At 48.6% G+C, this 23,877-nt stretch overlaps 1 protein-coding gene across 6 annotated transcripts in view; it reads right to left on the bottom strand.

Annotated features, from left to right (window-relative positions):
• The window catches only part of MGMT (O-6-methylguanine-DNA methyltransferase), a 165,795-nt gene that overhangs the window by 133,482 nt on the left and 8,436 nt on the right, over nt 1-23,877 (bottom strand). For 4 of the 6 annotated variants that reach the window (XR_012487218.1, XM_074297176.1, XM_074297177.1 and 1 more), the window contains exon 2: nt 10,667-10,804. Coding sequence is in view for 3 of the 6 variants with exons in the window: in XM_074297176.1 (XP_074153277.1) it covers nt 10,667-10,791 (125 nt within the window). In the remaining 3 variants the exon portion in view is untranslated. Of the gene's footprint in view, nt 1-10,666; nt 10,805-15,760; nt 15,792-17,306; nt 17,502-23,877 lie in introns of those variants that run through there. The other 2 variants (XR_012487219.1, XR_012487220.1) reach the window with 2 other exon arrangements.

Raw genomic sequence — 23,877 nt, 5'->3', positions numbered from 1 at the left:
AAATAATGTGCAATCCTGGCTTTGAAAAAATGATCCATTTATCTGCCTTCACTTGAACATAATGTAATATTACCAATATTAATAAGTTTTGCTCTAGGAATTGTAGCAGCCTCCCAAAGAAAAAGTCCTTGACCAAAATATCAGAGGATATTAAACTGAGAAATGATCTACTGATGCAAATCATTAAATCTATTTGCATTTGCTTACTGAACCCTATCACAGAAATTAAACTACATACAGCGAAAAAAAAAAAAAAGGAGCCGGTTGTGCATGGTTAAAAGGAGACATCTTGGTGGATCCAAGCTCTATGTCATTAATTTTCCCACTTTCCCTCATTAACAAGTAAAATGTTTTTACTGCTTGAAAAGTTTTAATAAATAGAAAAAAGCAGGGCAGCTGACATAGTTTTTAATGTAATATACAAGGGCTTTTAATATTTTTACATACATTAATGAAAATGCTTTTAAAAAGTAAAACGTGGGGAAAGAAAGAAAAAAAAAATAAGCTACAGGAAAAGCTGGCGAGATTTTTCTTCTTTTTTTAAAAAAAGGGCAACAACTCTTAAAAAGAACCTTGGCCATTCGTCTGCGAGGCCAGAAAGGCCTTTTCTGCCCACATGCCTTAGACAGAAATGGGAGCAATGAAAGGGTTAATGTAAAAAGGCTACACAAAAGGCTGGTCTAATACCTGGTTTTTGTCATCAAGCAGGAAATTAAGCTTCCATAAGGTAAGTCTTCTGTGAACAGATTTGCAGTTCCAAAATAAAAATTCTCCCAATAGTGCACGACGCATGGCTGCCGGGACATGACTGGTCCTGCGCATGGCCTCTGCAGCCCCCAGCCCCAGCCTCCCCCCAAAAGCTCACAGGTTTATTAGACAAAGGGATGGGTGAATGTAATCTTCAGCTCAGTGTCCTAGCAGGTCTACCTCGCTGCTCCAATATGGCTCTTCTTGCTCCCTCTTCCCCATCTGCTCCCATGGTTATCTGCTCAAATGAGGGGAGAACAGCGCACTGCAAAGAGCCCAGGATGTGGAGGCAGAGCGCCTGAGTTCCAGTTCTAGCTCCATCTCCTACAAGAGGAATGGTCTTGGCCTGGTCACCTCCTCAGGTGGACCCCAATTCAGTCCCTGTGAAAAGGCGGGAGTCCCTTGGCAGAAAACCACAGCCTTTGTGGAGGCCCAAGTGGGTGGAGGCCAGCTCCCGACACCGAGGGCTGAGGCCATCTCAGGGCCTTCCCTCCGTCCGGAGAAGACCCCGACGATGCCGGTATCTGCTTCCTGGGGGAAAGAGCCCCTCTGTCTTGCCAGGTTCCCCACCCAGCAAGGACCACACATGGTAAAACCGAAATCCAGACCTTCTGTTTTTCTTAACTTTTTATAGATGTCTTTTATTTTTACATTAAAGCTTTACAGATTATGCCTGTTCGGTGCCAGGGCTTGTTTAACAAGGTGAAGCCAGAAAAACTGACCACGCAGCGAATTCACTGGGAAACACAGGCAGCCTTTCTCCCCCACCGCCAAATGTTATTTATTTTTGTATTAATAGAAATGCATTTTCCTTCCCTCCCGCCTACCCTATTTCTGGGGAAAGAGAAAAGAAAATACGTAAAAGGATGTGGAGCCTCTATAGCCAGAGTCCCGCAAGCCATCACGCCTGTCCCAGCCAGTGGGTGCCATCATTGGGCCTCGGAACCCAGGCCAACCCTCTGCCCGCTGTCAGGGCTGTGTCGGGTAAATTGTTCTCGGGGTTCTGCTCCTTTCATCCTTTGCCCCTTTTCTGTCACACGGACGTCATGGCCCAAAGGCTTGTTCTGCCTTGTCTGGCTTCCTCGCGTCCCCGTACTTCCTCATCTCTCCATGACAGCCGCCATCATCTATTTCCTTATTTCTCAGATAACAGCTCAGCTGTTAGACATTCTCTTAGTCACAGCCACCAAAAGCAAACAAAAATGGAGGCTTAGGGCGAACGCTGAAAATTACCCGTGCCCACGTTCTGCAAGTGAAAGGCTTTAATAAAGAGAATAAAGGCGCTTGTTAGGAAACCACAAATGACCACGTCTACAGCATACTGCATTATTATTAACTTATCTTTGAGCATTTCCTTATCCTGGGGCAGTGTGGGTCCCCACGTGTGGGAGTTTTACTGCTCTGGAGGTACCAGTTCGATTTACTTCCCAGTTTTGCTGTAAATATTTCTGTACATTTTTGCTGTCTGTTCCCTTTTGGGTACAGGCCTGGCAGGGCCAGAGCTGGGTCAAAGGACATGTGCTGTCCAGCGCCTTTTTGTGTCTGATTCCAACCAGCTTTCCAGAAGGGCTGGACTCGGCCGAGGTTCACCCTGGTGCGTCAGTGGAACCATTTTCCCACCATCCTTCCAAACATCGATCAATACCTTTTCCTTTTCCGTCAACTCTGCCCCTCTACTAGATGGGAGATAGAATCTCGGAATTACTTCAATTTGCATTTCTCTAATTAGTAGTAATTTGTAGCATTTTTTTCATCTGACTAAAGACAGCCACGGTTTCTTCCCTGGAGAACGGCCTGTTTTCAAGTCTGGGCCTTCTCTGGCTGTCTTCATTTTAATCATCTTGACTTTGGGGTAACCCTAAAGCAGCTTAACTGGATCTTTAGGAGAAAAACAGAAGTGTGACTCTGGCCCACTCCGAGACAGCTGCCAAGTAGGAACAAGATGGTGAAGACGAACAACAGTGGTCCTGCTGAGATCTCCATGGTTCATGGCCCAGAAGGGCCACTTCCAGCACATCCCTGCTGATCACCTGTAGCTGCCATTAGCCTGGGGGGAAGGGCAGTACAGGGGGGTTCCCTCACAATGGCCAATGTTGGAGCACAAGCTTGGAGAGTGACTCCTCTGGGGTCACAAATCCAGCAGGAAAAGCTGAAATCAGAGCAACCACCGCAGGCCCAGCTGACTACATGTGGTCCCAGGCACCCACAGTAAGGCCCAGGTTCCCTCATGAGAGCATAGATGATGATGGGTGGGTCCAAGCACCCACATGAGAGCCCAGGTGACCATGGGTGGGACCAGGTGCTGGGGACATCCACCCAAAGTATCTCCTTGGAGCATCCTCCTTCCTCCTGAGAGGAAGGGGGCTGTCTCCCTGCTCCTGAGCGCACCCTTCTCCGGCCGCTTCCCTGAGAACAGCACCTGAAGCACTGTTCAGTGCTCCTCCTAATTGGGTCCCAGACCATCCTGGTGGAGACGTGGCCACAGCCACGAGCAACCATGGACAAGAGGGAAGATGATGGTGGGGACACAATTGGGCCTCATCTGCACATGGTCCCTGTCTCCCAGATTTGTGCCTGGAGAGACCCGGGAGTAATGGCCTTCCACAAGCTCTCCTGGCCTTCCTCTCTCCCTCTGGCTCTCTATGCACCCATTTGACCACCGGCCGACTCTCCATCCGTCTGTCCATCTGTCCATCCGCCCATGACAGTGCCGAGCTGCCATCCATCTAAATCAAAACTCTCTCCCCGTGCAAAATGAGGCCGGCACCTCCCACGTCTCCAGAGACTCTTTATCTGGAGCCTTTGGGGAATTTGGGCCGCTCTGGCTATTAACGCGGAGGTGTCGTTTGCCCCAAACCAGCCAGATTGCGCAGGCCCAAGGTAAAGGGGACTTCAGTCCAAAAGCGGGCATGATTTTGCCCTCTGGTCTCATACGTGGGACTGCCCCTGACCTGGAGCTCTGCTCTATTAACGCCAAGCCCACCAGTGAGTGCGTCCGTGGGAAGTCTTAGGGCAGTTTTCCCTGGAATTCTGGAAAAGGCTGAAATCCTGCCCCATGTTTCCCCCCTCCCCCCCGTCCAACTCCAGCTTAGATCTTCATTAGCTATATCCTAACTGGGGACAGAGAGAGAAGGGTTGCAACAAACAGGGAGGAGCAGCTCCTTCGATGTGTTAAATCTTGGACAACAACAAAGAGCCGTTGCCCTCACCTTCTGCACTAAGAGAAGGCGACCCTGCTCCTTTGCCTCTGGGCCCCCCCAGCCTGCTCTCCCTCTCCCAGTGATGATGGATTTAAGGTTTTTTTAAACATCCCAGTTGTAAAGCCGACTTTGACACAGAATTCATTACCTTTCAATTGCTTAATCAGCAAAGTTGTTCACGTTTGTAAACACAGAGATAACTTTTCATGCAAGCAAGTCAATTTGGAGATATTCAATTTGTCAAAAAAGATTTTTTTTTTTAAACCTTCTATTAAAATGTCATATGCTAAAGTAACCGGAAGGCTTTTGTCTAACGTCTTCAGACAGAGACCTGCTCCAGACAGCTGGATCGCTCGGCTCCAGTTTGGCAAACACTATAAATCCTGGCCATGTTTTTGGCCTCCAGTTTTAAAGATAAAAATACAACCGCGAAGTTGTTTATCAGGGTCTTCTGCACAAGGCAATTTACTGCTGATACTGTTATCTCTGTGGCATATGGATCTTTGGGCCACGAGGATCTGACGAGTTCTTGAAAAATAGGAAAGCAACGCAAGGAAAATATCCAATGATTAGTTAGCCTTTAACGGGAGACATGTCCAGGGGCTGGAGAGAGAACAGTTAGTGGGAAGAAAGATGGAGCAAGAGGAGGACAGGATCAGACCGAATAAATAATTTGCAGGCAAAAGCCTGGCTCCTGGACCGCTGGCCCCTCGCCGGCGATCAGGAGACAGATGACCCGAGGATTCCAGTTGCCCCAAATCATGCCATCCTTTCCCCATCCTTAGGAGCAGCCTCCTCGGGTTCCAAGACTCGACCACAGCCCAAAACCCTGAAAATAGCTGCTTTTGCCACGTGAGACACTCTTAGACCTGCGTGCACAACGTGAGACGCTCTTGGGCCCACAGGCCTGTGTTGTGACATGAGACGCTCTCAGGCCCACTCTTGAGATGCTCATGAGACGCTCCTAGGTCAGGAGCATCCTCGTCTTCCTCATTCACACCCATGGCCTCCCAGTGGGGTAGAGCCCTTCCTTTCTACACATCAGGTGGCTCATGGCTTCTACGTTCTTCAGAAGGCGCTTCTCCAGTGGAGGTGAGTGAGCTTGGCCATCCCAGGACCTCACTGGGCTTCGGTAACGCAGAATCTGGGCCACCTTTGTTGTTAAAAGACAGATGGATCTGCCTGAAAGCCCAGAAAGTGTCAAGTTGGCTCCGGGCCTCTCGGCCAGCTGGCTCGTCATCAAAAACTGACCAGGGAATCACTGGGACTGTTCCTGCCAGGGGTGACACGGCCACTTGGCAAACTCGGGGCAGAGTCGAGAAGTCTGCCTCCATATTGAGAAAGCGGTCCCCGGATCAAACCCGGGGGCTCACAGCTAGCTGGTCCAGAGGTGGAGTGCTCAAGGTCAGAGTCAAGACTGGAGATCCACTCCCACCCCGGCCACTTAGGAGGTATCTGCAGCCCCTAGGGCAATAGTCCCCGGCCTGGCCCAGAGGTTTTCTCTCTTAAAGGAGGGAGAAATCATTCACAAAAGGATGGGGGGGGGGGGCAAGCTGGCTTACTTTGTCTCACTAATAAAAAAAAAAACAACAATTTTAGAAAATCCTTTCAGTTTGTACCCAAAAGCCAATCTGTCTCTTTCACTTGATGAAACAACCAGAGATCAAATTCTGAGAAAATCTGCAAGAAGACAAAGCTTCCACTCAATTCCAAAATTAAACTCATTTAACCTTTAAAGTCAATTTAAATTCTAGTCTGATCTGTATGCAGAAGCTGCTTCAACATTAATAGTAATATCGAAGAACGATCTAATTACAGATACAATTTTAAATGAAATAAATTTAACAAACCAAGTCGATTTTGTCAGTTTAAAGGGTGGGGAAAACACACTGAAGGGTTCAAAACAAAAACTGGAGATTCCCCACTAATCACGACCAGCTTAAACATCCACAAGTCTTAATTGGCTCAGGCACCAAATAGGAGCATTCTGGAACTCAGAAGATCCCAGAAGAGCTCCCTTTGATGGCCCGGGGCTGACCAATCACTGAGCTCGGGCACCCTGAGGAGCAGGAGGGGCGAGCACTCTCATCCCAGGTGGGAGATCCAAGACAAAGCGCGACACCGATCATCCAAGGACTTCTTCCCAGGATGCTCCTGGATGCAAAGATCCCCTTGATGTGGGTCCAGAACAGCCACAAACCCCGGAGGAACTCATTGGAAGCTCAAACCCATTGGTAGCTCACACCCATCGAGGCCCCCATTTTGTGAGCCGTTATTTTCTTCTAGAATAAGCTTTCTGTGCCCCTGCTCAGGCCTTAAGAGCAGCAGTCCGGCCCTACTAGATGAGCTTCAGAAACACAGGCCCTGAAAGTGCCCACATGCTGCTTCCCCAATCTTTCCAAATGCATTCATTCATTTTTAAATTTTCATTTCTTTTCAGAAATGAAGAAATAAAACAAGCATTTCCACAACACAACAGAATGGGGGGCCAGGTCAAGAGAGAGGGCCTCCAAGAGCCCCTTCCATCGGGACGTCCTCGGCCTGTAGCTGCCCTGTCCATCACCAGCAGAATGAAGACCGAGGGGAGAACTGACTCCCGAGATCTCAGTGGGCCGTGGTTTGCCACGCCCTGTCCTCTGGGAAATCGTCATGGACACCACAGACACTCGTCCCCTTCCTGATGAGTGGGAAGAGTAAGGGCCGGCCCAAGGCCTCCCAGGCGGCAAATGGACGGACCAAGGTCACTGCAGACCTCTGCTCCTGCAGCTCTTTTCAGTTAACTCCTTTTCCTGTTTCCAAAATGCTTTTTTTTTTTTAGCTCCCACTAAGGCTCAAAGATGTCTGCTTCTACTTTTTAAAGAACAGTGAACTAAATGCTTTTGATAGAGGGCTGACTGTGCACCTTGCAATGCTCTGGCCTGTGCTGCTGCATACCTGAATTTACAGCCTCCCCTTGGGCTTTGAGGCCTCCACTCCCTGATCCTCCCTGTCCTCGAGGAGGCTGCCCAAGCCTCTTCCTCCTCTGCACAAAAAGCTTCACCTGGCTTCTGCTGGAGTGCTCCTTCCCCAAGTGTGTATCTGCAGTATTTGACATAAATGACAGAGGAAGCATGGTGTCCGGCATCGGGACGGCCTCACGAGGGGATGGCGTCATTCTCCGCCGTTCGCCAGGCTGGCATACAGACTATTGACAAGTGGCTGCTGACTGTGCCCCGCAGAGTGCCCAGCGCCACCACAGACTCTGGAACAGCCACAGTGCCCACAAGCGGGCTCAGCACCCCCACCCATCTTGCCCTAAAAACAATAGCACTCTTCCACCCAAGCCGAGGCCCCCGGACAAGCCGCCATTGGCAACGAGAGCCCACCCTTCTAGAACGCCGCCATCAATCCCTGGGAATTCACACTGGCGGGAAGTTTCTAAATTACGAAGACGTCCTCCAGTTTGCCCAAGAGACAGTCTCTGAGCGAGCCCCTTTGCGAGTCAGCACATGAACAGGTAATAGAATCAGTGCAAGGAGAAATCAATGAAGCGCTCTGTCTTGGAGTACTTAGCAATGGATGGACAAATGTGGGAGGAGAAGGACACCACTGCCGTCTTACTTTACAAAAGCCCCGAGATGGGAGGAAGCAGACAGAGTGTCGAGGACGTCAGCCGAAAGACGGTGAGGCCGGGAGGAGGCGGGAGTGCTGAGCACTGGCTTTGCTGCCTGGTGGTGAAAGTCCCTCGGGAGGAGACTGGCAGGCAGGGACAAACAGCACCCACTGCTGCACTGCCAAGGTGGGCTCCCCAAGACTGGCAGAGGAGCTGAAGGGCTCCTGAGGGATGGGCTGGTACCTCCCTGCCACCTGCCCGCAGAGAAACCAAGGCAGCAAGGAGTTCCGCCTGACTCAAGATGATGCTGGATCTGCTAGGTGGGGGAACACTTCCCACCAAGAGCTGGCACGGACCCAGGGCCAAGAGGGCTCCCGGATTGGAGTGAGCCGGATCACAGCAGGACCTGAATTCAGGCCCCTCTGCTTCCCTAGTTCCAGTTAAAACTACTCCGACCTCCCCCATCCATCTGGCTCGCGGCTGCCAGGCCCTCATCTGCAGGAGATGAAGCCTTCCGGCCTGCGCAAGGATCTCGTGCCCAGTGGCTGAGCTCCCTGTGACTGTCATACTTGTATGCAGTAGGTGCTTAATAAATGCTGGCTGAATTGGCCAGTGTGAGGTTGCAGCTGAGCTGACACAGCCTGTGTCACATCCTGGGGTCCCTGAGGGACCCAAAGGCATAAAGAGCACTACTAGATATTCAGATGCAGGAGATGTGGATTCAAATCCTATCTCGGGTACTTCATTAACAAGGATTCCCTTCCTATATCTGTCAAGTGGAAACAATATTACTGGCGCTGAGTGCTTCCAATGCTGATGAAGAGATCCCCCCAGTACCCTTCACATACTCATAATACACATAATTGGAGCATTAATTAATTAGTATTAATTAATTAAAAGCACACCAGAACCGGAAGAAGCAAGCTAACATGGAGTGTGGCAGGTATATAGTAGGTGCCTGATAAATGTTAACTGGATTGCCTTTGTCTCCAGCATTGGGCAACCACTGAAAAAAAAGGCGCTCCCTCCATGCTCGGGAGACTAGATGGAATCAAACATGCTCTTTGAATCAGGCACTTTAGAAAACTCAGAAACCCCTTCCTTCCCCTCCTGCCCTGGGTACAGCAAGCAGATCGCTGCACCTCCCTCCTACTGGACACAAAATGGGGGTGCCGCCGCGGCCAGGCGAGCTCTCCTGGGCCGTGTCTGTCGGGAGCAAAGGCACAAGGGCCCCTTGCGATCCTCCCGGAAGCCCCATCCTGGGCAAACGCTCAGCCCCTCCCCGACTCACCGCGGAGCGCCACCGCCTGCCAGGAGACAAAGTTAAGAGCTTCCCAGACAGATGATTTGCTCCGTGAGGTGTTTTTTAAGCACAGCAGCTAGATTGCTTTCATAGAAATTGAGAACTGTGTATTCATATATTTCAAAGGTTTGCTTATTTTTGCTGTAAAAAAAATAGGCTATTGATTGTAACATGCAACTCTACAGGAAAAATCTCGACACCGGAGTGGAAGACCAATATTTATTACTGCACTTGTGTTCATTATGGTTCTCTCTGACAGGGGTCCATTAAAATCAATTTTTATGTTTCTTCTGTATTTTCTTCATCTAATGTCCTTGGCATTGCGTTTATTAGCCGGTTAAGGCAAACACCGACCGAGAGCGGATGTGGACTTGTTTTTGCCGGGGGTTTTTTCCCCCTCCTGTCAGAAATAATGAGAACTAAGATTTTAACAACTATTCCCCATCAATGAATGGGGGAGATTAAATGTTACATTTCGGCACAAACATTTACGGACAGCCTTAAAATTTTTAGGTCTTTCCTATTAGAAAAATATAGTGGAAATCGCTCACAGAAAGTGCTCTCTTAGAGAGGGGAAGTCTCTTTCAAGTAATGCAGAAGATGAAATTTCATCCTTTTCCTCCCGCCAGAGCCCCCGTGAGAAGCAGGAACCAACAGAAACACAGAGAACGCTTAATAACACCTTGGGGAAGGCGGGAGCCTCTCGGCTCTGAGATCTGTTAGCCGGGTTCAAAATGCACCGAGAAACCTTAAATAAAGCCCAGGCAGTGTGGATTCCCTCCTTGCCCAGAGCAGGCGCGGTCTGGACACCCATCTTCTGAGGAGACACCCACCACATGACTCCTGATAGAGTCACATGCCGCCGCCGATCAATAAACTCTTTGTAAATTCAGACTTTCACCACAAGACATGGGACTGCTTAATATAGATTATTTCCCAGAGTTTAAGGGAAGGCAGAAGCTTTCATGGGAAAGAGAAGAAAAATAAAAGGAGTCTGGTCCCCGGTGTCCTTCTGGGAGAGAGCTGAGCCTGCTTGCCGATGCAGGTTCTGTCCGAAGCTCTGAGGCGTCCTCCCCGAGCAGCCTCGGACTCCGGCCCGCCTGCACGTGCGGTCGGCGGCTAACATGGGAAAGAATCGGGATAGACTCGGAGGGCCACAAAATCAGAACTCAACAGCAGCCCCAAATGAAGCAAGAAGCTCCAATAGAGGCCCACCTAGAGTCCACGTGAAAACCTCCAGGGATGGGGCCTCTGCAACTTCCTGAGCTGACGTTTCTGGGTCTGTGAAGTTCTACTGGCGAGTGTTTCCACCTCATCACTCCCTAGTCCCACCATCTTGGGCCAAGCAGCCATTTTCCTTTCTTGAGACCTCCTTGGTTCATCGCACACAGCATGATTTGGAGGCCTGCCCCTTCAACATGGCTCTTTTCTGGGCTCACCTCACAGAACCAAACCATACTCCCAAGGGACCTGCTCTCTCCTTCAGCTGAGGACTCAGGCCTCTACTAATGTGCTCCAGCTCACCACTACCTCTGGGGGTGCCCGTGGCCCTGCTGGTCCATCCAACCTGAGCTTGCAGGCCCCTAAAACCCCAAGGTGGTTCTCAGCTGAATGGCCAACTACCTGCTGCCCTCCCCCATCTTCACCTTGCAGAGCTGACCTTTTCAGACCAAACAGAGAACTCACTCTCCTTCCACTCTATCCCTCCTTACCTGCTGGGATCCTAAGGAAAATTGCCATAAGAACTACTTGTGACCCCATTCCCTTTACAGCATCAGTCAGTGGCTCCCATTCTGGACATGTGATTACGGCACATCTACTCACTCAGGTCTTGGAGACATTTTTCCCAGAAGCTTTACTCTGTGCACTCCAGCTTCACATCCCGAGATCTCTATTTTTCCCAAAGGGCTTTCCAAAACTTTGAATGTCATTCTGCAGGTGCTTCCCATTGTCTTCAGCGACCTATGAAAGAAACAGAAGGAATTAGCTCACTTACAGGTAACACAGAGACAAGCACGTGAAGCATCGTACTCTTCAGAGTGCTGAGAGATGCACCCCGGGGGAAGACTCGACGGTTTGGCAAAAACCACTTGGGAAAATGGAAAGCGACCTGGCAGCAGTTAGATTTAGACCGGGCTCTCACACCACCTGCCAACATAACCCCATGCGGCCTCTCAGCTGCAAGAAGGCTGCTCCCCGGCCCGTCTAAGGGGCAAATGCAGGGAAAGGAACCACCAGCTTGCTGACAGACGAGAGGTGGAAAACCGGGAGAAGAGAGGGACACACCTGCACCAAGCTCTGAATGAACAAGGTCAAGTGAGAAGGGGATTGGTTAAGTAGGAAAATATATTTGATATCCAAAATAAAAGGAACCAATTCAAATCTAAAAAGCCAATGCTGCCCAATAGAAAAATGGGCCAACGGTAAAAACTGGCAGTTCTCACAGGAATACAACCAACCAAAGATGACATGAAGAAAAAGCTCCAAGTCGCTAGCAAGTGGAGGAACACAACCCGAAACAGCCCCAGAGCTTCGCCTTGCACCTGAACGTTAGTCAAGATAACTGGAAGAGAAAATGGCAACGAGAGGGCCTGTCGAAGGAGGGCCTCAATGCAACGTGAACACTATCAGTTGCCCCAAACACTCTGGAAATTGTGCCCCCCAAGTCAGCTGACCCGGCAAAACCACAAGTTATCCAGATCTCCCCCCAAAAAGACAAAAGAGGCAAGAAAAAGACCTGGATGCAAAAGAGTATTCAGAGAAGCTTTTTTTTGTTGTTGTTGTTGTTATTACAGAAAACACCTGCAAACTCCAGGGGCACCCGACCAAGCAATGACCGAACAAAGCACGTCTTACGTATGTGATTGCCTATGATAGAAGGCAAAGCTCCAGAGCAAGAGCTGGAGCAAAGTGAGCGGAGCCTAGAATGCCACAGAGAGGTGGCTTTGGAGACCCGAGGGCTGGTGCTCTATCCAGGGAGCAGCTGGACCACTGCCTTCCGCAGGTGGGTCAGGGAAGGAGGGAGAGGGAAAGAGGAAGGAGGGAGGACTCCTTGAAACAGTTTTTAGGAACGTACAGAAGAGAACAAGAAGCTCCAGGAAGATATATATATATAGGACAGTTCTGAAAGTTCCATGTGCGATTTGCAATAAACTGAAAAATAGAAGCAAGATACTTGTGGTTTCACATAAAATCTTTGCTTTGATTTTACTTATTATTTGGCATTAAGTTCAAATTAAAATACTTTTGTTTTTACAAGAACTAAAAGTCCATTTTTTCTCCTTTTTATAATTTCAGAATACTGTACAGCTTTCTCAGAACCCCGGTTCCTGTGGGCTAAAAATGGTCTCTAGAGCCGAGGGGACTGGAGGGGAAAATCACATGCTGACAACAGTGGGCCGGACCAAATTCACTGAAGTTTAACGGGAATAAACAAAACCCTTAAACATGAGTTGAAAAAAACCAACTTCAAATTCAGGTGTAATCAGACCCAGTGCTTAATTGGAAGCCACAGGGAACCATGTCTGCAGAGAGGGAAGGTTCTTTTAAGTGACACTTCCAGGAAACAGGAAGTCCTGCTGTCCCCTCCCTTACTCAGGGCACAGCTGCAGAAAGACATTCTAGAGTGCTGATAGGGAAGATGACCGCTCTGTGGGGGAGAGTCTGAGGGAACGCCACCAGGATGCAGACGTCCTTCAGGACCAGCCACACTAGCAGAGGCTAATGGACCCGGGCCGCCCAATTCGGGGCTCACTTGAGCAGAGGCTGATGGATTCGGGCTGCCCGATTCAGGGCTCACAAGCAGAAGCTAACGGACCTAGAGAAGATTTAGGGCCAGTAAGATGGAGCGGGAGACACAGCAAGCAGCGTCTCCAAGGATCCAACAAGCCAAAATAGGGAAGAAACTTGAAGTTGTCCCAATGGTCCCAGGAGGCAGAATTAGACTCAGCGAGGAAAAGTCACCAAGACGATGATGTGAACAGCAGCTTGGGAGCAGTCTTATGGCTAAAAAATGTTATTATTTGTGATATTAAAAACGGATATAATGCTCTAGTAATTTGGCTGGGGAAAAAAGCTCAATGAGTCGAATGAGTCACAATTTTCTAAAACCCTTTTGCCAACAACAATTTGGGTTCTCCAAGACTAGGCCGGACAACCTTGGGAGCCACAGGACCTTCTAAGGGTCTTCATAAGTTTGACCATTGTTAGAGACGTCACCAAGCCCGTTTCAGTCCTGTCTGTAAGAAGCAGAAGTTGGATCTCCTCCCGGCAGGAACGTACAAACCAGGGGGAAGGCTTCGCTTCAATGGGAGGGCGCCCAAAAAGCACCTCAGAGGGAGCTGTCCCTCCCAGGTCCACTGCAGATTCTCACTGGGCTTCCACAAAGCCAGAACATCTGGCTACTTCAAGTGGGCTTTGGAGCACAACTTGCCAATCAGAGCCTTAAATTCCATATTCATACGTTCAACTTGACAAGCTCTCTGTGAAGGGCGCGGGGAAGATGCGAGCAGTAGAATATACTGGGGAGAGAAGAGAACCAGTCAATGAGACCTCTGTCTGAGTTGGCGCCTCTAGCACCATCCCGGCTGCAACCTCCCCGAGAAGTGTTTCCGCCACAAAAGCAGCAGAAGCTTCAGAATTAGGAAACCTGCCCACTGAGTGAGCCGATCCATACTCAAAGGCAAGCTTTCTAATGACCCCGCACATGAAAGTCAGAGGGAGGAGGAGATAAAGGGCGACCGGCAAAGGCGTCCGCTTCAGAGGGCCTGGGATGGGTGCTCGATGAGGGGGATGGGTACAAGGAGCAGGAGAGGCCTCCATGCCCACCAAGGCACATCAACTCGTCCTAGAGTCCCCAAATGGCCCCCAGTGACGGAGAACCAAAGCAGCGACAGCAGCTTCCCCGGCCCCCAGACCCTATCTGTCTGCTCAGCCTCAAATGGCCGTCTCTGTACCTTGACCCCTGGGCTACTTTAGACAAAAGGTGAAACCGTCTTCCACAGGGAGAGACAAAGAACAGACAGAGGACCCACCAGAGCAAGACCGGCTGCGGCGTCTGCCCAGCAGCCCCTGGGGGACACAGTGATACCCTCCCTCACAAAGGGGACCATCAGTGTTTAGAACCCATCCAGAAGTCTGCTAAGAGCTTCTGATGGGGATTTCCAGACATATCTACTGCAGGGGCTCGAGGAGCAAAGTGATGGGCTGGGGGGTGCCGCTGCTTAAGACTGATATTCTCTTTGCCTCATCAGACCCAGAAAGTATCAAATCAGAAAAGGGTCCGAGAGCCCAAATCTCTTGGGGAGACTGCCCCAGAGCAAGGCCCCTCAAACGATCACAAGCCTTCCCCCACAAGGGTGGGGGGGCCACAGCTTGAGGCCGCTCCTGGAGCCACAGTACGGCCTGAGCAGAAGGAAGTGCTCCTGGGAGAGTGTGGGTTCATCAGTGTGGGGAGAAAGGAGCAAATTCATTGGGATCCCTCTCAGACTCAAGGAACCCTGCCCCTGCCCCCACCTTCTGCTATCTTCTGCCCCCTCCGGTTCCTATCGCTCACACTCATACATCGACTGTCCCTTCTGGTGATAGTCAGACCAACCGGTCTCCTCCAGATTCTGAGGGGGAGCATCCCAAGAAGGCTTGGCCAGTCCAACTCAAGCATTTTGCTTGGACTTTTTTTGCTCCTTTCCTTAGTCTCGTCCTCCTCATGCTGGGTGAGATGGCTGGATTTGGGGGTTCGTAGAAAGGCCCCAGATTGGCAGGGGCAGTGCCCACTAGGACCCGTCTACCAGCTACCTCTCTGAGGGCGGTCTTTGGTAGGAAGAGCACGGTTTCTACTGACTCAGTCACATCTCCCTGATTTGTGCCCTTTAGCACAAACACAACATGTGCAGAGGTCAGAGGAGTGAAAGCTAATAGAGCCTCACAGCTCCATATTTCCAGGGTGTGGGATCATTCCTGCTGGACAAAGATATATATGGACCTAGTCAGTCTTGCTCAAAAGAAATTAAATTCCTTTCTACAGGAGAAAGAGAATAAGAAGAGAGCAGAAGAAGAGCAGAAAGAAGAGGGACCTTTAGGAGCTCGGGGGCACATCCCATTGGACAGAGCTGGCCAGCAAAAGCTTACAGTTGCTTTGGCTGGTTTTATTTGAAACAAAATCTTAACTTTGTATAAAGTACAGTTGATCAAAATTACTGAATTTAGGCCAAAATAATTTATCAGCTGAATCTCCCTCAGTCTCAGACAAAATTTCACCTATTACTGGCACACTGTTTTGTCATACCCAATCGGACCAGGAGTTTCCCCTGGATCCAACATATAAGGAGATACCATCATTCCCAACTGTTCTAGTAGGACATCCCCCAGGGGAGTTGCTCCCCAGCCAAGAATATTCCTGGGAAGCATATCCAAGAGAATTTCCCAAAACTACTGCCAGGGGAATTAGGTATTTACTGGTAATGTCCCCTCTTTACTCCTGCTGAAGTTTAGTGAGAGTTAAGTCCTGGTTAGCTGGCAGGGTGTACCCTAAACTCTCTGCCTAAGTGAAATAACAGTGTGGTCCTTCTCTCAGGAAAAATTATGCAGGGAATATTGTGATGTGGATCTTGGACTGGACTAGCAGTGCCTTTGGAATTTAAAAAGGGGAAGGCATTTGGGATTGCAAATTTTACTTCAACTTATTATCTGAGGTTTGCTTGTGTTTTCAAAAGTTACGGTGGACAGAGCGCCAGCCCTGAAGTCAAGAGGACCTGAGTTCAAATCTGGCCTCGGACACAACTTTAAAGAATCATAGATCAATTCCATGCCTTGTTGACAAAGATTTTCCTACATTACTTATAAGAGGGAATCTCTTCTTTACTAGAGAGGTAATTCTCCTCACCGTAAAGTTTACTCTATGTGGGAGAATTGTTCTCTTACCTGCAGCAGAAATTATTCTACATATGATAATTATCCTCCTTTAAGCTGTAATAATAAGAGAAGAAAAAAGAAATTGAAAGAGTTAGAACAGGTAATGAGGAAACAACTCTTTGCAGAAGATGAAATGACATATTTAGGGAATTCTGGAGAATCAACTAAAAACCTACTAGAAACAATCAACAATTTCAGCAAAGATGCAAGACATAAAATATTCCACATAAACCATCAGCATTTCTCTTTGTCATCACAGTCCAACAAAAAGATTAAAAGAGAAAACCCATTAAAAATAACTGTAGACAATATAAAATATTTGGGAGTCTACCCACGGAGACAAAATCAGGACACTTTCACACAAATTAGATAAACAATCAGAAGAATATCAAGTGCTCCTGGGTAGGCCAAGATTATATAATAAAAATTACAATTCTACCTAAATTAACCTACTCATACAGTGGCATACCAATCAAACTGCCGAGAAATTACTCTATAGTGCTAGAAAAAAAAAATAACAATACATCTGGAAGAATAAAAGGGCAAGAATTTCAAGGAAATTTCAATGGGGGAAAAAAAAAAAACAAAAAAACAAAGAAAGGCAGCTTAGATGTATGTACCAGATCTAAAACTATATTACAAAGCGGCAGTCATCAAAATCACTTGATACTGGCTAAGGCAGTGGTCCTCAAACTTTTTAAATAGGGGGCCAGCTCACTGTCCCTCAGACTGTGGGAGGGCCGGACTATAGTAAAAAGCAAAAGCTCACCCTCTGTCTCCGCCTCTCAGCCCATTTGCCATAATCTGGCGGGCCGATAAACGTCGGCATCTGGCCCTCACGGGCTGTAGTTTGAGAACCCCTGGGCTAAGGAATGGAATGGTGGATTGGTGTTAGGTTAGGTTCACAAGACACAATAGTCAATGACTACAGTAGTGTTTGATAAACTCAAAGAGCTCAGCCTCTGGGATAAGAACTCATCAATGCCAAAAATTGCTGAGAAAATTGGAAAAGAGTATGGCAGGAACTAGACAGTGACCAACACCTAACACCCCATACCAAGGTAAGAACAAAATCTTCTAGGCTAAATACTGCCCTTTTTTTCAATCTGACCTGAGATTCTTTGCCATCCTGGTCCCCACCCCAGACACTCTGGCTTACCAAGGCTCTTCCTGAAATGGGGTGCACACAACTGCACCTGCAGCCCCCCAAGCAGTGATCCAACCTGGGAAGAAGGCTTATCTCCTCCGGGAGATAAGCTCTCTGACTCCGATCTAAGAAGGCCCAAGAAGGCCCATTCATCTGACTCTCCTTCCCCGTTCCCTTTTACATCAAGCACGGAGCTGTTGATCTCTCCTGTGTCCAACAGGGGCCGCCTTCTGGAATTGGGCAGGAGCAATATTAAGCCTCTTCCACCTGGGGCCATTCAGAGTCCTGACCTAGGAAAGTGGCCTGGCCCTACTCCAGTCACCCCAACCCTCCACCTTCTCTGACTGAAGCACGCACACCCAACACACACAAAACACGCCCATGGCCACTCGTCCCAGGGTCACTCACCCAGGGTCACTGGGGGCTCTCTCTCCCTCAAATGTTCCTCCTTTTGTTTAACGTCCAAATCAAGACTAAGTTTCACTGTGATTTGCTTCCTGACAGCCTGTGTTCTTTCATTCTCGTGGCTCCTATTTTTTCTGATAACTGTATTTCTTAGCAGGCCCCATTTTTTTTCCTGTGATCTCATATAATATTAGTGACCTGTCAAAATAAAAGAATAAAAATTTAGTTGAGTTTCCAAAAGGGGAGAATCAATAAATGCCAAGGGAGCTGCTTCTTCCTTCTAATTACAAGCAAGAAATACAGGGCTTGAATTCTTAAAACGCTATTTTGGGGAGGGTGGGAGTTTTCCCAAGCCTCCTCGTATTGATTCAAGCTTTATATTAAAATTAATTCAATGAAAGTTTGAAATAGTGGGTTTCAATTGAAGCAGAATTCTTGCAGACATCAAGAGGAGCAGAGCCATTTATGAGGCGCTTCTGCAGGAACTCACTGCAGGCCCAGCCACGCTTGGCCTCCATGACACCCGGCTTCTCTGAGGAAGCAGAGGGGACCGGGAACCGCCCCGCAATGGGGAAGGCCAGGAGGGGCCGCTCCCCGGGATGGGAAAGACCCGGAGGGGCTGCTCCCATCCTTTCTGTCTCCCCACAGGAGGCCGAGGCAGCCTATATTAACCCACCCGCCTTTGACAGAAAAAGCTGCTCCCAAGGGATCCCACACATCCACAAAGTCCCAATAATGTAATTTCCATTATGAACGTGCTGCTCTTTGGCAACCCATTTCTTGCCTCAACACCAGACATTAGCCGTAAGCAGATGCCCTCTGGCCGCCCAATCCTCGGGCTCCTGAATGTAATGGCGTAGGGGACCACTCCTCACATCAGGTCCAGAAATGGCAAGATGGGCCCCAAAGGGCCCACGCGCTCTCCAGAATCCCTGGACAGCCCATCCCCTTCTCTTGACATGCACTCACTCCCTGCCCCTCCCAAGCCTCCGCTGCAGGACACACCTGAGAAAGGCCGGGGGAACGAACATCATTTGACACACACCAGAATTCATCAGGCTTTTGGCAGAACTGACTTAGGAAACTGTTCTTTCTCACCAGATAATTTTTATCCAACACAATGCTTCTAATGCAGGCTAGAGGGAAGGAGGCCGTATTGATTTTTTTCTCGATAGTATTTTAATTTTTTCAAATATTTTCAGATATATTTTTCAATAAAAAGAGCTGAACATTCATTTTTGTTTCCAAACTTTTTCTGTCTGCTTCTGTTATCTCCCCCCTCCCCGAGACAGCAACAATCTGATACAGCTAAAACTTGTGCAATCCTTTTAAACATACTGCCACATTTGTCAGGTGGTGCAAGAAAAATCACAGGGAAAAAGCCAGAGAAAGAAAAAGCAAACAAATCAAAACCAAAAAGGTGAAAATCCTTTGGTCCACATTCAGTGGGAGGAAGTCTTTAGGAAGCATCTCCCGTACCAGGTGTTGTGCTAATATTCTACAGAAATCATGTCATGTGATCTCCCCCAGAGATGGAGGCCAGAATGATCCCCATTTTACAATCAAGGCAACTATGTCAGATAGAAGGGAAGCTGTCCCCATCTCCAGCTCCCCAAAGGCTCGAGAATTGGCTCGCCAGGAGAGCTGAGAGGAGGTATGCCCACATCTGGAGAAAGGGGGGTTCCTTTTTACTAAAGCATCACATGAGTCTGAGTTGGGGATCTGTGCCCCACAAGCCCCGGAGACCCAAGGTGGGCCGCTGGTTGCAACGGGCTCGGTGCTCCCTTCTCTGCTTCTCCCACCCCCTAAAGCAAGCTCACAATGCCTGCTGAGGGGCTCATGGCATCTCAAGAGATGGGCAAAGCCAGCTTCCACAGGATGCCCCCCAAACCCTTGGCAGTGAGTGGGAGCCAACCCCCAGACTCCAGCTTCAGGAATAAGAGCTCACTCTTTGATAAGAACTGCTGGGAAAACTGGAAAATAATATGTCAGAAACTCAGCACAGACCCACACCTCACAACCCATATCAACTAAGGTCAAAATGGGTACATGATTTGGGCATAAAGGATGGTACCATCAACAATAGGATGATATCAACAAATTAGGAGAGCAAGAGATAATTTACCCATTAGATCTTTGGGGAAAAGGAGGAATTCAGCCCCCAGGGAAGGACCCGCACACAGGCTGCAGCCCCTGGGGAACAAATCGCATGCAGGCTGCGAGTGCGGTGCCCACCTCACCTCGGAAGCATCTAAACATATCATGGAGAGATAATTTAAGAATTACTGGACTACCTGAAACCAATGATCAAAGAGTCTAAATATCAAATTTCAAGAAATTATCACAGAAAGCTGCCTCAATGTCTTAGATCTACTGGGTAAAATAAAAATTGGAAGAACCCGCCAACTGCTTCCTGAAGAAGAGGCCAAAATGAAAATTCCCAGGAACATTACAGCTAGATTCCAGAATTCCAGGTCAAGAAGAAATCCATGAGAGCAGTCAGAAAGAAACAATTCAAATATCATGGAGTCACGGTCAGGATTGGGTCCAAGTGTGATGATTCTGGAAGGTAAAGGAGCTAGAATCAAGAATGATCTACTTAGCAAAAGTGAGGAAGAAGTGGACGTTTAATGAAATAAAGGACTTGCCAACCTTCCTGATGAAAAGCTCAGAGTTGAAGAAAATCCATGGCATTCAAACACAAAATTCAAGAGAAATACAGAAATAAACAGGAAAAATGAGCCCAAAGGCCTCAATAAAGTCCGACTGCTTCCTATATAGGAAGATAGCGCGTGGAACTTGTAAGAATTTGCTCGTTATTGGGGCAGTTGGAAGGATGATCCCTAGTCCAAAGGCAGGAGAAACTTCTGCTGGGAAAATCTCCAAAAACAAAATAAAATGTAGACGTGAGAAAGAGATGCCCTGGGAGAAGGGGGAAAGAGGGAGAATGAGGAAAATCTCCTCCCAGAAAAGAAGCATACAAGGAAAAGTTTTTATAGTGGAAAAAGGGAAAATGAGGTATGGGAGTGGTAATGGTTCAAAGAGGGAAGAATATAGGTACCTAGTCCTGGGTGGAGATAGAAATCTATTTTATTCACTATGGAAATAGAAGGGGAAGGTGAAAGATAAAAGGGAGGTGGGAACAAAACAAGGCCAGGTAAAAAGAGAGAAAAACAAACAAAATAGAATGGAGGGAAATAAACAGTAATCATACGTAACAAGAAGGGAATTGAGCACATCCACAAAATGGAAGTGAATGGCAAAATGGATTAGAAACCAGAATTTTATGAAATGCTGTACAGAAGAGATTTACTTGAAACAGAAAGACACACAAAGAGTTAAAATAAAAGGCTGGAATTGATTCTGTTTCGGCTAAAGTTTAAAAAAAAGGAAGGAAAGAAAGAGTACCAATCACGACTTCGGACAAAGCAAAAGTTAAACAAAAATCACAAGAAACATTCAGGGAGAGGGGGCAGCCAGGTGGCCCAGTAGATAAGAATGCTGGACCTGAACTCATCCTCCTAAATACAAATCCAGCCTCACAACACTAACCACATACTAACTTGTGATCCTGGGCAAGTCCCTTTACTTTTCTTGCCTCAGTTTCCTCACCTGTAAAAAGAATTGGAGCAGTAAATGGCAAGCCAGTCCAGTATCTATGCCAAGAAAACCCAAGTGGGGTCATGATGAGTGACTGAGCACCACAAAAACAACTTATTTTTAGGGATTAAAGTGACAGGAGGATTGCAGCCAATGATTTTAGTTTAGTTGTGATCACAACCTGGGGCTGGAGTTTACTTGCTGGTAAACACTGGGGCAACGTGACAGAGACAGCGGGCACCGGCGCAGAGAAAGAGGCGCTCCAGCCACTGAAGGGCAGACCGGCCACTAATGGAGAGCCAGCCCTAAAGGAAGGAAGGCCTGACCTAGGCCTCCCAGGGTGATCACGGGCGATTCATGTAGCCCTTCAATGCCCAGGGAAGCTGCCCAAGAGGTCAGATTGTAGAAAGGATGCCCTCCTTGGCCATAGCCCTGCCTTCAGCTGCTCCACGTGCCCTCTTCCTTGCACCCCAGTGCTTCCAAATGACTTCAGCTAATTTTATATTACCCACATTCTGGGGGACCAGACCCTTATTGGTGGGTAGTTGGAGGTGTTCCCCAGCCCAAGAAGCTTAGCTCTTCTGACTAAAGGACTCACCACCCTAAAACATGTGAGTGCAAATGCCCACCACACACACACCCCTGTGCACCCTACACACGTGTACTACACATCACATACATGTGCACTACCCCATCCCACACACATTAGTCACAGGCAGAGCTACCAACATGGCCCACCAGATAGGAGCGCGCAGTGTAACTCCTGGTTCGCTGGAGCAAACACCTGGAACAGCGCCAGCTGCAGAGCACACTGGGGGCACAGTGGTGGTGCAGGCACCTACACGGGCACAATCTGTGCAGCGCTGTGCGCCTGAGGGGGCAGGCTGCCAGTCCCTAACAGCACAGCTCACCTACCCCAAGTGTCATAATGGTGCTGAAATAACACAACGCCATTGGCATCTCCGAGCATCCTGCCAGTCCCTGGATCTGAAAGCTCTTTCCTCTGAAAGCAAACTGACAACCTACATCATGGTTTGAACGTTAATGGGCAGAACACAATGATAAAAGCAAGAGGGACGGCTCCTTCCCTACTCATGAGGACCTGCAACTGGATCCGTCCCCTCTAAACAAAGAGAGCGGCCGACGCTCCCCTCCCAGGGCCTTTCCAGGTTTCCCCGTGGGCCTTTCAGGCCGGGGGCCAATGGCTCCAACAGCAGTAGGCCACCCGTAGCTACCCTCCCTACTCCTGCCCCCAACACCTCCTTAGGAGCAGGAATCCAACCACAGGGCATCCCCTCAAGCAGGGGCTCCCGATACAGGGGGAAGGGGCTTTTCAAAAAGCTGTTCTGTGGTGATCAACATCGATCATCCAGACTTCCTGGCCACTACTCACCCCCTCCCTGATAGGTTTAGTCCCTGCCCCCATCCCCTACTATTCTGGTTACAACTTCATTAGTGCTGGTCTTCCTCTGAGAAAGAGAAGGCCACAAGGTGCATTACTCCAGGAAAGACAATATTAAATAAGTTTGCAAGAGTGATGCTCCATCATTTAAATGATCATTTTAACAATTTACATTTAAATGGTTTAAGTAAGTTGGCAAACCAATAGATCTAGAACCACAAAACAACAGATGATATCAGACAAGCCATTCCAGCAGAATCCAAGGGGAAAAGGCTCCAGCCAAGAGGATTCCTCCAGATCCCAAATACCAAGTCCATGGCTCTGCTAAATGAAAGGGAACACGACTCAGCCCAGCCCAATCAAAGCCGTCGCCTTCACCGTGCATTAGTGTTGCCAATTACAAGAACCCCTTTGACTTAATTTCCAAGGCCCGACCTTCAGAACAGTAACAGGCTCTTTTCGAAGTTTCCAAGAGTATTACATTAAGGCAATAACTCACCTTCCAGCTATAATATCCGTCTCCCTTATTGCAAAACTCCATTTCATAAATACTTTTCATCGACAAGTCAAGCTAATTCAGGTTAATTCTATTGTATTCTGGAGGTAGCTCCCATTTGTGTACGATTGCCTTTATCATCCCATCGCCAAGCCCGAAAGTAATCAGAACAATTATTTGAAAAGGGAGGTTTATAAATTCTAAATCGCCGTTGCTGGCATTTTTGATCAAATCGCAGCTTTATCTCGCGGAGTGGCGGGGACAGGGGATGAATCATGCATCAGTCAAGTGCTGCTGACCCCCAAGTGCATTGCACAATATCAGAACTGCTTCTAAAGAAACTTTCCTAGACCATCCATCATTCTTCATAACACGAAAATAGCTGCACACCTGAAGAGCAGGAGCTGGAGAATAATAAGCGCGGCCCCAGCGGGAGGGACAGGCGAGGCAGGGGAGGACCACACAGTTAACAGGAACTTGGAAGAGCTCTGTTCATATTCGTCCATTTAATTTGAAGTGGGATGTGACCCAGCCCCCCGGCCAGCGGGGGAAGTGAGACCCCCGTGGCTGCCCCCGGACCAGCCGGAGGCCAAGTGATAACGGGGCGGGCGCCACGCAGGCTGCACGGTGCCCTGGGTCTGCGTTCCGGGTCTCTGACCCTCATCTTCTCCAGAAGGGGATTGCTGGAACAAGGCTCTAACTTGATTTTTAGGACAAGCAGGCGGGGAGGAGGCGCACCCGAGTCCCCCCCAATGTGATTTCTCCTAAGTCAATAAGATGCTGGCGGTTGATCCAATTGAGGAACTAGCTGGCCATCAGGAGCCGATGCTCCCCCGTCTGCTGCGAGGCAGGAGGCAGCTGCTCCAGCCACCTTGCCATATCTCTGCTGCCTCTGCTCATTAAAAAGCCATTTTAGAAAGAAGACAGGCGGGATCAGAGTCTTTAGACTAGGCGTTCTGAGAAGAAGGAGCTGCCTTTTGCCTTCCTCTGCATCCCCAGCACTTAGCACAGCAGTACCGGGCACACAGTGGTACTGGGCATACAGCAGTACCAGGCACACAGCAGGCTGCTGTTTG

This window comes from Sminthopsis crassicaudata, chromosome 2, assembly GCF_048593235.1.
Source record: "Sminthopsis crassicaudata isolate SCR6 chromosome 2, ASM4859323v1, whole genome shotgun sequence".
In the NCBI taxonomy this organism is placed as follows: domain Eukaryota; kingdom Metazoa; phylum Chordata; class Mammalia; order Dasyuromorphia; family Dasyuridae; genus Sminthopsis; species Sminthopsis crassicaudata.
This window is presented reverse-complemented; position numbering and strand designations above follow the sequence as displayed.